This window comes from Mchenga conophoros, linkage group LG5, assembly GCF_057382185.1.
Source record: "Mchenga conophoros isolate Kocher_MC1m ecotype Shallow Benthic linkage group LG5, M_conophoros_male_GT1.1, whole genome shotgun sequence".
Lineage (NCBI taxonomy): Eukaryota > Metazoa > Chordata > Actinopteri > Cichliformes > Cichlidae > Mchenga > Mchenga conophoros.
The window spans coordinates 17,209,178-17,221,878 of NC_140530.1; the positions used below are offsets into that span (position 1 = coordinate 17,209,178).

The following is a 12,701-nucleotide window of genomic DNA, read 5'->3' on the forward strand; positions in this document are numbered from 1 at the left end:
TTGACACAGCTGTCATTGCTTGGACGCTTGCTCTGCTTGAACTTGTGGGCTGGCATGAACATGCTTATCGTCTGCATTTGACACCAATTTTGAATCACAGATGGATTCATTTAGATTAAAAAAGTGTTTATGAAGTGTAAGCGTGATACCGGTGCTAGAGCTATCTGCATGTTTGCACATGGCCTTACTGTGTTGGGTACGTTGCACGTGTTTCACATGTGAGGCTGCGTAGGTTAAATGAGGAATGTCTGATACACTTCCCATAAGAGTTCAAACTCTGCTCACACATAACACACGTATATCATATTCAACCTGGACCCTAAACCTCACATTTAACACCTTTACCCACTCAGACAAAGCAACCTCAACCCCCATTCCACCTACTGTCTCCCGTAATGTTTAGTCAAGACGATAATGAAAGTATCATTTAGGTAAATAAACAGGAAAACCACAATTGCTAAGTTTAATCTGAGTTGTACTGCATTACTAGTTGCCCAAACATGGGTCTCAGACAGGCGTAGGGATTGTGAGAAAACCTCAGGACCCCGAGTTATAAACAATACCTTTCAGTAATATGACAACTTTGAGGACTCTGATCAGTATAAATGCAATAAATCCATTAGAGCACACATTTTTCTGAAGCATCTTAAAAACAAAATAAATAAATAAAATACGCTGAGACTAAAATGCAAATTTGGCATTTGTTCGAGCAATGTGCTATTACTCATTTCTTTGGCTGAAGCTTCCAGGCTCACTAACAGAAACTTTATGAACATTATGCATTTCCCTCCATTTTGCTGAGGCTCATTACTGTAAGCTCATGGCCATTCCTATTTGTGAAAGTGTCTCAGTAAAAAGTAATTGCTGCCATAAGTAACAGAAGAAATTCTTACTGCGCTACATGCAATAGGAGGGACCCTTTAAGGAAGGACAAGACAGCACAATCAGCATCTGTGTGCAGTTTTGTGTGTGTGTGTCTGTGTGTAATGAGAGGGCTGGAGGTCTTAGTCCTGCTTGTAAACAGGCCTGTAAATGTAACTAACGGCTTCCTCAGTCATCTCGCCAAAACCACCAGACCCATGCAAGTCTGCACTGGATTCCAAGCTACCATCTGTGCCTAGCAACAGACTCTTCACACAGCTGGGCGGTTCCCATCAGCTTTATATATAATTACTCTATTAGTCACTATAGGGGGCTGGCACATGAGCACATTCATAATTTTTCCTTAACTGTTTAATACAGATTTAAGGAAAAGTGGCTTTATGGGGGAATTGTGGGCAGAGACACAATTACCCAATTCACTATCCTGCAAGTACTTCACACACAACCTGCAGCGCAGCTATGGACACACAAGTCAGCCAGTCTTTTACCTTGAAGATAAATAAAGACAGAGATGCTGATATTTTGGCAACAATCCGGTTAATTCATTGCCACCAATCTCTGGCTTTTTCCGATTAAATATGGGGTTAATTCACTTCTCCAAAGCATCCCCTCACTGTTAAGACAAGACAAACAGGGAAGAGCTGTGAAACAAGTAGAAGAACATGTGACAGGATTTGTAACTTACCCCAAGATCTTTCAGATGAACTGGAAAGTCATTCATAAGCCAGAACTAATGGCCCAGTGAGTATTTAACCTTACTGATGTGCTGCTTTCTGAATGCACCGTGGCATGGCACTATAACCTAGTCAGCTATGTTAAACTGGCATTTAAATAACCCATAGCTTCTCTTCTTTCCTCATTCTCTTGTAGATGTGGACACAGCCACAGGAGGAGCTTTTACCTCATTTTCATCAGTTTGACAAAAAAAAGTATAACTTCAACAGAGGTACTTTCTAATTAGTTTATATTTTTATTTCTTTTTTTTTTTTTAAATTCAGTTTAGTTTCAGATTCCAGAATGGATTTTCTTCTTTTACTTTCATTTTTATTGTTGTAAAATGTTTAGTTTTAGTTAATTTTTTTTATTACTATCAGCATTAGTTTTAGTCTTTTTATCTATTATTGTATGGAGGGCATATGCCAGAGGCAATATTTTTGAAACTCAGTACAGGTATTACAATAAAAACACTGAACTTTTTCAAAAGCAGATGACTCTGTTTGCAAGAGACGTCCATGAAACCTTCATCAGTGAGACATTTTTATTGATTTGTTTAAGTAGTTTAAGCGTTTTGCATTTTCAAAATTTAGCTAAAATGGTATTTCATATCTATCTATCTAATCTTATTTTTAGTTTAGTTTCAGTTAACCATAATAGCAATCGCGTGCAATGAACTGTGGTCTGAGCTGTCAGCTACAACACAGCAAGTGTTTAAATATTATCTGAAGAAGCAAGACAACATCCTGCGCTAATGCATTGCCATTTCTACCCACAGTTTCACCGCAACAACAAATAGCAATAAGAGATAACATTAGTTTCCACATTGTTCACACATTAGCAAAATGCCCCGTTATTACACTTCCTGCACACTTGATGCAACGCTGTCATTTATTTGAGTTTTTGACTGTGGAGTCCGATGACTCAAGTTCAATATTCACTCTCCTCGGCCAAATACGGGAGGGAGAAGTGTGCGTTTTTGGTGCTAATTTCTCAACTATTTCCGGTGTTCAGTTGTCATCTGTCTCTCTGTTGTTTGGCACTGAGAACGTGGTGTAATATGGGTTAGAGCCAGTGACAATGAACTAATACAGAAAAATCTGTGACTATAAAATCAACACAAACAATGTCATAAAACTCTGTAGCACTTTGAGAAATCTTGCTCCAAGGCTTCGGAGTCTGTTCCTACATTAACATATTTTTCTTAGCAGCTCAAAATCAAGAAGGAGAACAGATCAGGAAGCAGCTGGGAACCATCCAGAAATATTTGCGATGGTAAAACAGATCATTGACGGCAGTGAATTAAATCGGCGATTCAAAGAGGCGAGTTTTTCCAACACCTGACGGGACAGTTTTGCGGGCAGGGGGATGTGATATGTGAAGCGTCCTGAGCTCTGCAGTTCTTTATGTTGCTGTTATGACACCACAGGGAACTTCATAGCAGATTGTTTTGACTGGTGGTTTCCAAGGCACAGTTTAGTTCAGAGGAGAGGAATGGTGAGAGCCTTAACGATTTCACCAGCCAGAGTTTTGTTCTGCTGTAAAGATAATACTCCTGACTATGAATAAAGTCTAAACAAACATGAGCTTTCAGTCTCTTTACAAAATTTAATACTTATTCAAACATGAAACCGAAAAAAATGAATACACAGAGCTGCTTTTGTATTTTTCCAGATCCATTATGCAATCTTTCCACTTTGTTTAGGTCATCTTTTGAGCAAATCTGTGAGTCTGGAAGTAGAAAAGGCAAAAATTACACATTATTTTGCAGTGAAGGACATTTGCCACGTCAGTGACTTGCAGTCAGTGCACCAACAACAGCACCTTCAGTCGCTGATTCTTCTCTCAGTGGTGTTTCAAGCAGCCTTTAGGGCGTTAACTCGTGTCATCTGGCTCCACAGTGAGCTCTTCTGTATCTGGCAATCTCACAAACCAACACCTGCATCTAAGAAGGTGCAGGTGTTGGTTTAGAGACACTATTAATGGCTCACTCTAACAAAATATGCACCATATTTTAAATGTGGTTCCCTTTAAATTGCAGTTTCTTCCAATAAATACGTGGCTTATTTATGATCATCATGCTTCATGGTTCGGAAAATGAGGAATACATTAGAGGTCTGGTTTAAGTGTGGGAGGGCGAGTGATTTACAGAAAAAATAAGCTAAAAAAAAGTAAAGATTATTACCGCAGTCACTCTCCATAGGTCATTAGTGCAACCATGTTATTACATCTGCCAAGGAGGTTGCAGTATGTACAATACCATTTTGTCAGGTTACAAGCAAGAAGTTAAGGGAGAGGGGGAGCGTGGGCAAAAGAGGAAGCCTTTAATTCCTGTTGTCAGTGCATTAGGCACTCTAATCACGCACAGTGATTGCATAAAAAAGATATTTAACAATACACTGATTTTCCACTCTTTATTATTAGCACATTAGCAAATTCGTCATAGCTAATCATAGCTGTCAGATATGAAGTTAGGTGATACGTCACCAAGATCTCTATCAAAATCAGCTTTGATACACAGACTCAGAACCACATCTTAAAAACTCTTTATATCACCCACCATTTTTGCGGTATGAAGGAATATGTCAGAAAACAGTCGATTATTGGGTTCAGTGATGGTGTGCTCTCTCTGACTGCCTTTCAAGTTAAGACCTGTAAATACAGTGAACTGTATTATTCATATAATTATAATGCTTTATTTCCAAAGGTGAATCTAAGGTTATCTTATCACAGAGCCACCATGTTTACACAGGGAGGAGATTGGGCTAGATGGATGGGTCAGGTATGGCCATAGCAAGTCCTACATGTTTAAACCCAACTTTTGTGACAACAAAAAGAGGTAAAAAGATCAATATATTTTCTGCTGATTGTAGAACTGCTGACATCTTTAAAGTTTCACAGAAGATAAGATTATTTGACCTCCTCCTATGTTAACAGTATATATGTGGAAATTTGGGGAAATAAAGCTTTGATTTTTTATAACAGAATGATGAGAGGACTGATGTCCCTTTAAATATGTTGATGAACTACGAAGCAAAAACAAGGGAAACAAGTGGAGACTATTAGCACAGCTCTGAAAAGACTGTTACTCAAAATAAGGAGGTGATCAAGCACGTTTCTGAAAATGTTAAACTGTTACTTTAAGACAGCATGATGTGGTTTTGTATTGTGTTTACAGTCCCTCAACAGCAACACAGAACCAGCAAGCTTTTTGCTTCACTTTGTCTCCTTCCACCATGACTTCATACGTAGCCAGCAGACTGCCGGCTGGTTGTCACTGGAACAAATTTGTACACTCTTTTATGGTTGATGCTCATCCCTCAAAGGAAGTCTGTGTGAGTGACTCCTGACTCTGGTAAAAGTGGGTCCAGACATTGGACAAGTATGTTCAGACCATCAAAAACATGCAGCGTTTGGAAGAAATTGCATCACTGGGAAAATATGGTAGTGGATTTAGTGAGAAAAAGAAAAACCCAAGTACTGTTTTTAAAGTTCTGAGTATCTGTATTTAAGTATTATAAACTTTAATAATTGATTGATTGAATCTTTATTTTGAACATGTTGAAAAAGTATAAAAAAAAATAGAATTAAAAGAGACAAATGAACAAAGCAAACAAAAGGAAAACGAGCAACCACAACTCCAAATAACGTCCATGTTCAAAAAGGAGCAGGATAATGATTAAACGTTCATTTTATTCGCTTAAAGAAATCATGTCGTGTGCTGTTTTTGTTTTTTGGTCAAATCTAGTTCAGGTTTTCAAATCTTTGCTTATGCTAAGCGAATCTTTCCCGCTTATTTTACTGAATTAAATTGAATTTTCTTAAACTGATGACGCACCTATCTCAGAAATGATCTGTGTCACAATGATTGGAAAATGAGGGAAATTACGATTATGAGAGTTCTACCTGACTCTTATTAGAAAATACTTTTCCTTTATCTTAGATTATTAGTAATAGTTGTATTAATATTTGATAATAGTCAGCAGTATATAATTCACTGGGGAAATACCAAAATCGCAATTATACATACATTCAGTGCTGATTTGAGTCGATGGCCTTGTGTTTATCTTTACAAATGTAACTCCCACACAGTTCTCAGTATTCACTGCAGTCTGTGACAGAACTAGAAAATGAAAAGTATTATTGCACCCACTTTGTCAGTGCAAATAGAACACCAGCTGCCTCGAGACACTAGTTTTACACCTATCGGCATCTTTACATCTTTTCTTTCGCCTCACTGAAATCTATGCCAGTCAAGGTTATTCACCACCACCAGCTCTGATCAGCTGATTAGACGCATAATAAACAGGGAAATGACAACAGAGTGCAGAAATGTTGTGCACAAGTGGCAGTCTAATTGCAATAAGTACTTTCGAGGTATCGAGAAACAGCCCAAGGACTGTGGTCTTCACTGCATTTGTATTCTGTGTTTTCCTCATTAGGCTTTATTAGGTCTGACATCACTGTGGGGAGATTGAAAAGTTTAAATAGACAGTTTGTAGTTATTACATTGCTGACATGATGTAGCTGCATAAAAATTAAATCACAAATTTTATACATACTGAGTTTTTATTTTTTGCTTGTATATTTGAAAAAAAGACAGGTACGCATGTGATGTATATGTATATGTATATATTTTTTTATTTTATTTATCATGGAAATCAGTTGTTGACTTGAGATTTAAAGAATCTAACAATAAAGAGGTTTACAAAGTCAAAGCATGCTTCATGTTCATTTTCCACCCAGCTCCACATGGTGTGGTGTGGCTGTTAAACAGGGTGCAGCTAGCTGAGTCAGATCCGCTCCTGGGAAAGCTACTGAATTTTGCCATTCATACGTGCTTCCTTTGCCCAAGGGCAGCTCAGTTTAACCAGAGCACATCGTTCAGTAAACTCAAAAATGAGATGGGTTGTCACTGTTCCTCTTCACTAATAACAAACAGATGTTTAAAACCTGATGATTCAGAACTTGGAAAAGAGAGAAAGCCACGAGGCTGCAGTGGCAGTATAAGAAAGGGTTTGATCAGAACCTCTGTCATTACCAATAAATAACACTGGTTTAGGGTTAAGTTCAAGCTTTGCTATCTTTTGAAGGTCAGTTTTCCTCTAACCACCACCACCTGGCTGCGTATCTACATATTTGAACACATAATCAGACTCTTCTCTGGTTTTAAGCTTTAAAGCTGGGCTGTTAGAGTTCACATTATGGATATTGAAATGCTGAGTCGTGGTTGGAGGTTTGATGGGTTGACAGTTACATAGAGCACCCCTGTGTTGGTTTTGTGTTCAAAAAGTAGAGTCAGACGTAAATGCGTTGAAGCACTCGCAGGCAGAACACCCAGTCAGGAGGCAGCTGATGGTAGGATATTTTGTTTCCATCCAATCGTAGAAACTTCATCTTGGAGTAAGACTGAGGTCCCACCTCTCTGCAGAAACTGGTCACATTGAACTCTGTGGTGAACAGACAGAAAGGTATTTTTATTTTCATAATCTCTATTCACCAGAGTCACAACCATGTGATTAATGCTGTCTTGCCAAGACATTATAGGTACCAAGCCAGTCTGGAGAGCTCTAGTTTCACATCATGTGCCACATGTTTGTCACGTTCAGAGATCAAAGTTGAACTGTGCAATCTGCAGAAATCCGTCCTCTTCCCATAGAGTCTGCATTTACCATCTTACAGGTGCTGCAGTAAAGATGTAGACAGAGGAAACCACAACACCCTCTTCATATTTCTCTGAGCCATTTCAGTAGTAAAAAGTCTTTCAGGCCAGAGCGTGCGCTTTGGCAGCCAAAGACTGCAGTAGCAGTCAGGCTGCTTGCTAGACGATGAGGTGTATGTTATTGTGGAAGTATTTTGCTGTCTGTCTGTCTCGCTGGTACACAGCCCCACTGTCTGCTGCATCACACATTCAGAAATGAGAGCAAACTTGAACGGCTAAACCAAAACTGCGTGCCAGTTCTCTGCCGCTAAATGGTCATGTGAGTCAGGTTTTGGCTGAAAAGTCAAAAAAATCAAACTGATGGGGAGCAGACGGAGAGAGAGGAAAGCGGAGACTGAAGAGGGGAACAGCATGTGCTTCTGGCTCATCTGGCACTCTTACCTTCGAATCCATCACAGATGTTGCCATAGCACTCCCTTCACTTGTTTTTCACTAGCTCCACTTTCCACACGTCTAACCAATTAATATCCCCTCGTCTATTCTTACCTCCACCCTCCTTTCTCTCCTTTTCTTTCCTTGTCTCTCCTTCTGTCCCTCTGCCTTCATACTTGCCTCACCATCCAAACCCAGCCCCTCCCATGTCTGCATACAGCAAGGAGAGCCGCCCATTTTTAAACGGGATGGGCTGTGAAAGCTTTCCACATTTCTTCTCTATTACAGCAGGGCTTTGTGTTGTTGAATGGTAACATGTATGAAATATTAGGAGACGTGAAGTCAGTAACACCTCTACAATGTCTGTGCATGCTTTGCTGAACGTATAGTCCTCACCTTGTATTTTATTGGCCTCCAGGTAGAGGTACTGGAGGGTGGTGGGGACTGTGGGAATAGCAGTGAGTTTGTTATATGAAAGGTCCAGCTCCACCAAGCTGGAGTGGTTAAAGACCTGCGAGTGGACCTCACGGTTCTGCAGGCCACAGTGACTTAGGCGTAGATACTTAAGGTTGAGAAATCCCTCAAAACTGTCCACATCCAGTCCAGTGAGAGAGTTGTTTGACAGATAGAGCTGCTCAACGGAGGAAGGTAAGTGCCTGGGAATGGTTGAAAATGAATTCCCGCTGAGGTCCAACAGGTTCAGACTGACCAGACCTACATGACAGAAGTGATGCACACACACACAAACATGCAAAACATAACACCGATGCTAAAATAGATTTTAGGACAAAACATTTCCTAGTGAGATGAACACGTAAAAATATTCTTATCTTTCCTGGCAGTGTTTAGGTACAATACAATTTCTTTTAATTACTGAGTTGTTTTTCTGTTTGTTTTTTTGTCAGCAGTATCAGGCTGAGCTCTCTCTTATTTTCCAGCCATACGTGTTTAAAGTAAAGTGTGCATGAACAAACAAAAGGAAATGACACATTACGCTACCTCTGAGGTCTCCCTCTGTGATGGTATTCAGTCTGTTTCCCTGCAGCAGCAGCAGTGTTAGGCTATGCAAGTTCTGGAAAGCTTCTGAGTTGATGCTGCTGATTTGGTTGTAGGCCAGTCGCAGCTGTTTGAGTCCAGCTGGTAAAGCGCTGGGCACTGAACTCAGGTGGTTGTGGTTAGCAAAGAAGTACCACAGCTGGGTCTGGCTCTGCAAAGAGTCCTGCGTCAGGTTGTCGCTCTCCAGTTGGTTGTTGTCCAGAATGAGCCATCGAAGCCCAGTAACGTTGGCCAGCACGGAAGAGGACAGGGTTGAGATGTTGTTGCCCTGATAAGAATGCAATTCACTACCTGAGGAATTTTGTCATTTAATACTGATGAAAAGCATATAGAATATATTGTAGTGGAAACTGAGGAGAAACCTCAGTTGGTTTCCACTAGACCACTTTAAGATAACACATGCACACAGTGTTTGTCCTACCTGTAGAAACAGGTATTGAGTTCTGTCGGGCAGGCTGTCAGGGATGTGTGCTAAAGCTCTCTGGTCACAATAGAGTGCTGTGGGCCACTGGATGGGGCAGTCACACTCTTCAGGGCAGAGCTGCGGATTATTAGCCCGGAACCAGGCTGGGTCCATTCGCCCCTGCAGACTCAGCACACTGGGCTCACCTAGCAGGCGGTTAATCCACAGAGGAACGCCTCCATAGTCCATATCAGCTACAAATGTGCCTGAAGCAGACTGAAAACCACTCAACAGAAACAGGAGGCCAGAGCACAAAAGAGCCATGGACATGGCTGGGGGGATGTGTGATGCTGTAAATGAAACATTAAGAAAAACCTGAACACCATCATAGATTTGACAAGTAGTTTTACAAGTCATGATCTGTACGACTGCTTAGAAAGGAACAATATGTCCATAAGCCAAACCTGTAAGTGTTAATTTTGAATGGTCTGCCAGGCATAAGAGCTCCATCATAGATTATAGGAGGAGGAGCTTCAACTATATAAGCTCCAAAGCATCTTTTTTTTTCACAATCATGTGAAAAAGAAAGTTTTCAAAGGACTCTATGCAGTAATCTGAAAAACTGAGCACACTCCATGAATCAGTAGCATTTTCTGTATGACCTCATGAGTCTCTCACAGTGTTGTTTACAGTGTTGCTTCAGTTCACTAAGATTTGCATGCATTAATTTATGCGGAGCTCTTGTGAGGTCCTGCCGCAGCATTTCAAGCTGAGGTCTGGACTTTTACTGCACCATTGCAACACTTTGGTTCTTTTCTATTTTGGGTGTTCTGTTGTAGATTTGCTGGTGTGCTTTGGATCATCATCCTGTTAAATGACCCAATTTGGGCCAGGCCTTAGCTGTCGGACAGATGGTCTCATGTTTGCTAGGTGCCCAATCCCTGTGGTTGCAAAACAAGTCCACATCATAAACCCTTCATGAGGTGTTTGTGCTGATATTTTGTGTCTGGTTTTTGCTGAATGCAGTGGTGGACTTTATGGCTAAACATCTACACGTTGGTGCTGTCTGCCAAAATGACATTGTTGCATAAATCCCTTCCAAAGAAACCTTGTTCAGTGTTTTTTTTGTTTTTTAATTTTGCAGTCATGAACTTTAGCATTTCACATACTAAGTCTGACATGTAGCTCTTGAGATTTTTGGAAGTTCTCCAACTATTGCAAGGTCAAATCGGGATGTGATGTGAACGTTACTTCCTAAACTGCACTGTTTTTATGAAGAGCCTCAAGGAGCCACTGGTGTGACAGTTCATGTTTAATCTTGTTCTATCTGTCTCTCTTAAATTCACCAAATTAATAGAAGTGTGTGAGTGTAAACCTCCTGAGTGTTTCTTTAAAAAGACTTGGACATGGAATGAATGAAATACCAATACTTGTTCACGTACTTAAGAATTTAGGTATCTGTGTTTTACTGGAATATTTGTTTTTCTGACACCTTTTTACTTTTATTTCGTTTGTAACAGAAATATCTCTACTGTTGGTATCCTTATTTCTTCATATGCTTATTGCATATGAAGAAATGGGGGGAAAAAACAAAAACAAAAAAACAACATAATTTATGCATCTTTTACAGCACTGTATTCGGGGGATAATGTGGGTCGGAATGATCTAGACAGCATATCTGGTGTTGATATTTATATGCTGTGATCACAGTACCTCAGTATCATGAGCCTCACTTAAGATCAAGGAGCATAAATGGAGTAACATGGCAGTTATTTTGAAACGTAATTTTTCTATCAACTCAACAAACATCAGCAAATTTGATCTATATTTTGTGTTATTTAAAAGTTGCATGAACACACTGGGCAGTTTAGTGCAGGCTACGCTGGTTAGTGATGCATTGTGTTGCAGAGCAGCCATGGTGTTCATGGTCAGTGTTAAGGTATAACAAGGGTAGTAAACAGTAAATTGAACTGATGAAATTAACTCACTAATTTTCACCTTTACATCAGTTTTGTAGCATCTAGGGTTGGAAATCAGCCTCAATAGTTTGTGAAACATCTGCTGATATCTTGATGAACTCGGTTGTGTAAATCCACAAAAGTAGCAGCAACACTAAGCTAATCACAGTCTGCACACAAAGAAATTCTACTGGAGATCACAACATGAATTATTGTGATTTGTTTCTAAATGATTGTTTTCTCAGGTTCCACCACTGCAACTTAGCTTAGGGTTCCCACACCCACTGAATCCCACTTTAACTCTTGACTTTACTCATTTTTCTGTTTACACATGAAGGCAAAGTCACCCATCTACAATGAAGGCAAGAGCAAACAGAGCTAGTGTTTAAGCACATTCATTAGAATTAAAAGTTAGGTTGAAATAAAGTTTAAATTCCTATTTAATAATATCATTTTATTATTATCCTTATACAGCAGGAGCTTCAGTTTCCTTCGCAAAAATTAGCTGGCAGAAATATCGTCAACCTCAACTATTTTCATGTACTTTGATTATATTTCAAAGCCGGTACTTTTTCAATTTTACTTGAGTAAAGAAGCTCAATCAGTGCTTCTGCTGGAGTAAAATTATTTTTTAATGCATGCATCTGTACTTGTACTCAAGTGAAGCATGTGCTTCACTTCAATCTCTGATTACTGTTTAGTAATGTTCAATGTGAAAATGAATTACTTTTATCCAACTGAAGCTTCAAAAGTTAAACATAAATTTCTGTTTGAAATCGTCTGTGTGAATATTTTTCTTGCAGGATGAAATAAACTAAAATAGAATAAAATGAATGAAAAAGTATGTGACACGGTTTTCAGTCACCACGTGTGCAGATTGTTGCTTTTGCTTGCACATTTCTTCGAATTTAAACTGATTAAATCTGAGACAGAAGAACAAATTTTCCTACCTTCATATAAAGTGCACAAGAGGACAAACACACACACACACACACATATGCAGACACACCTACACATGCATGCGCAATTACACATCAAGTTACCGTATAAGATAGCAATTTGTAAGAAATGTTTGCAACATCAGGAAGTTTGACTTGATCTGCATGGTTGCAATGTTGCATTTGCATTCCACCCTTAGAGTCTTACAGTGCAGCATTGCCAAGAGATTTACTGTAACTAAACAAACACACAGTCTGATTTTCATCATTTCCAGTTTTGCCTTCAATGCAGAAAGAGGAAATGGGGTAAACTAGAAACTAACCACAAACTTACCTGTTTGTTTAGGAGATACAAACGGAGACGGGTTGTCCTAAATCCTCAGTGATGAAACCCTTGGGATCTTTGAATGAGTGTGTGTCGGGATGTGTGCATGTGTATATGTTTTCAGGCTACCGGCGGCATATGCCCCGTCTGACACATTCCTCTGCTTCAAACGCTACCAGACCTCCTTCATAAACTTCCCACACTCACTGCTTCCATTCCTCTTGTATTAGCCCGCAGTAACAACGGTACATTTAGTGGAAACGTGTTTGCCTGCAGAGACGCACAAAAAGATCTGAGAAGGTACGCTAAAGAAGCACAAAGAGGGGGGAAA

The 12,701-nt window shown here is 39.7% G+C and overlaps 1 protein-coding gene across 1 annotated transcript; it reads right to left on the minus strand.

Annotated features, from left to right (window-relative positions):
* Positions 1–6,184: 6,184 nt before the first annotated feature.
* Positions 6,185–12,701, minus strand: LOC146574215 (lumican). The gene is made up of 5 exons (XM_085275537.1): positions 12,380–12,701; positions 9,168–9,499; positions 8,690–9,014; positions 8,087–8,404; positions 6,185–7,046 (listed from the first exon to the last, which is right to left on the minus strand). The coding sequence occupies exons 2-5, from the start codon at positions 9,477–9,479 to the stop codon at positions 6,895–6,897; spliced, it is 1,107 nt and encodes a 368-aa protein (XP_085131663.1). The 5' UTR covers positions 9,480–9,499; positions 12,380–12,701; the 3' UTR covers positions 6,185–6,894.

Excerpts from the sequence above, each read along its gene's own strand:
- LOC146574215 (XM_085275537.1), bottom strand. The coding sequence starts at position 9,479 with ATGTCCATGGCTCTTTTGTGCTCTGGCCTCCTGTTTCTGTTGAGTGGT. Across the intron at positions 8,405-8,689 it reads CACAGAGGGAGACCTCAGAG|GTCTGGTCAGTCTGAACCTG; the intron begins GTAGCGTAATGT and ends TCTGTCATGTAG. Across the intron at positions 7,047-8,086 it reads GGAGGCCAATAAAATACAAG|AGTTCAATGTGACCAGTTTC; the intron begins GTGAGGACTATA and ends TGTTCACCACAG.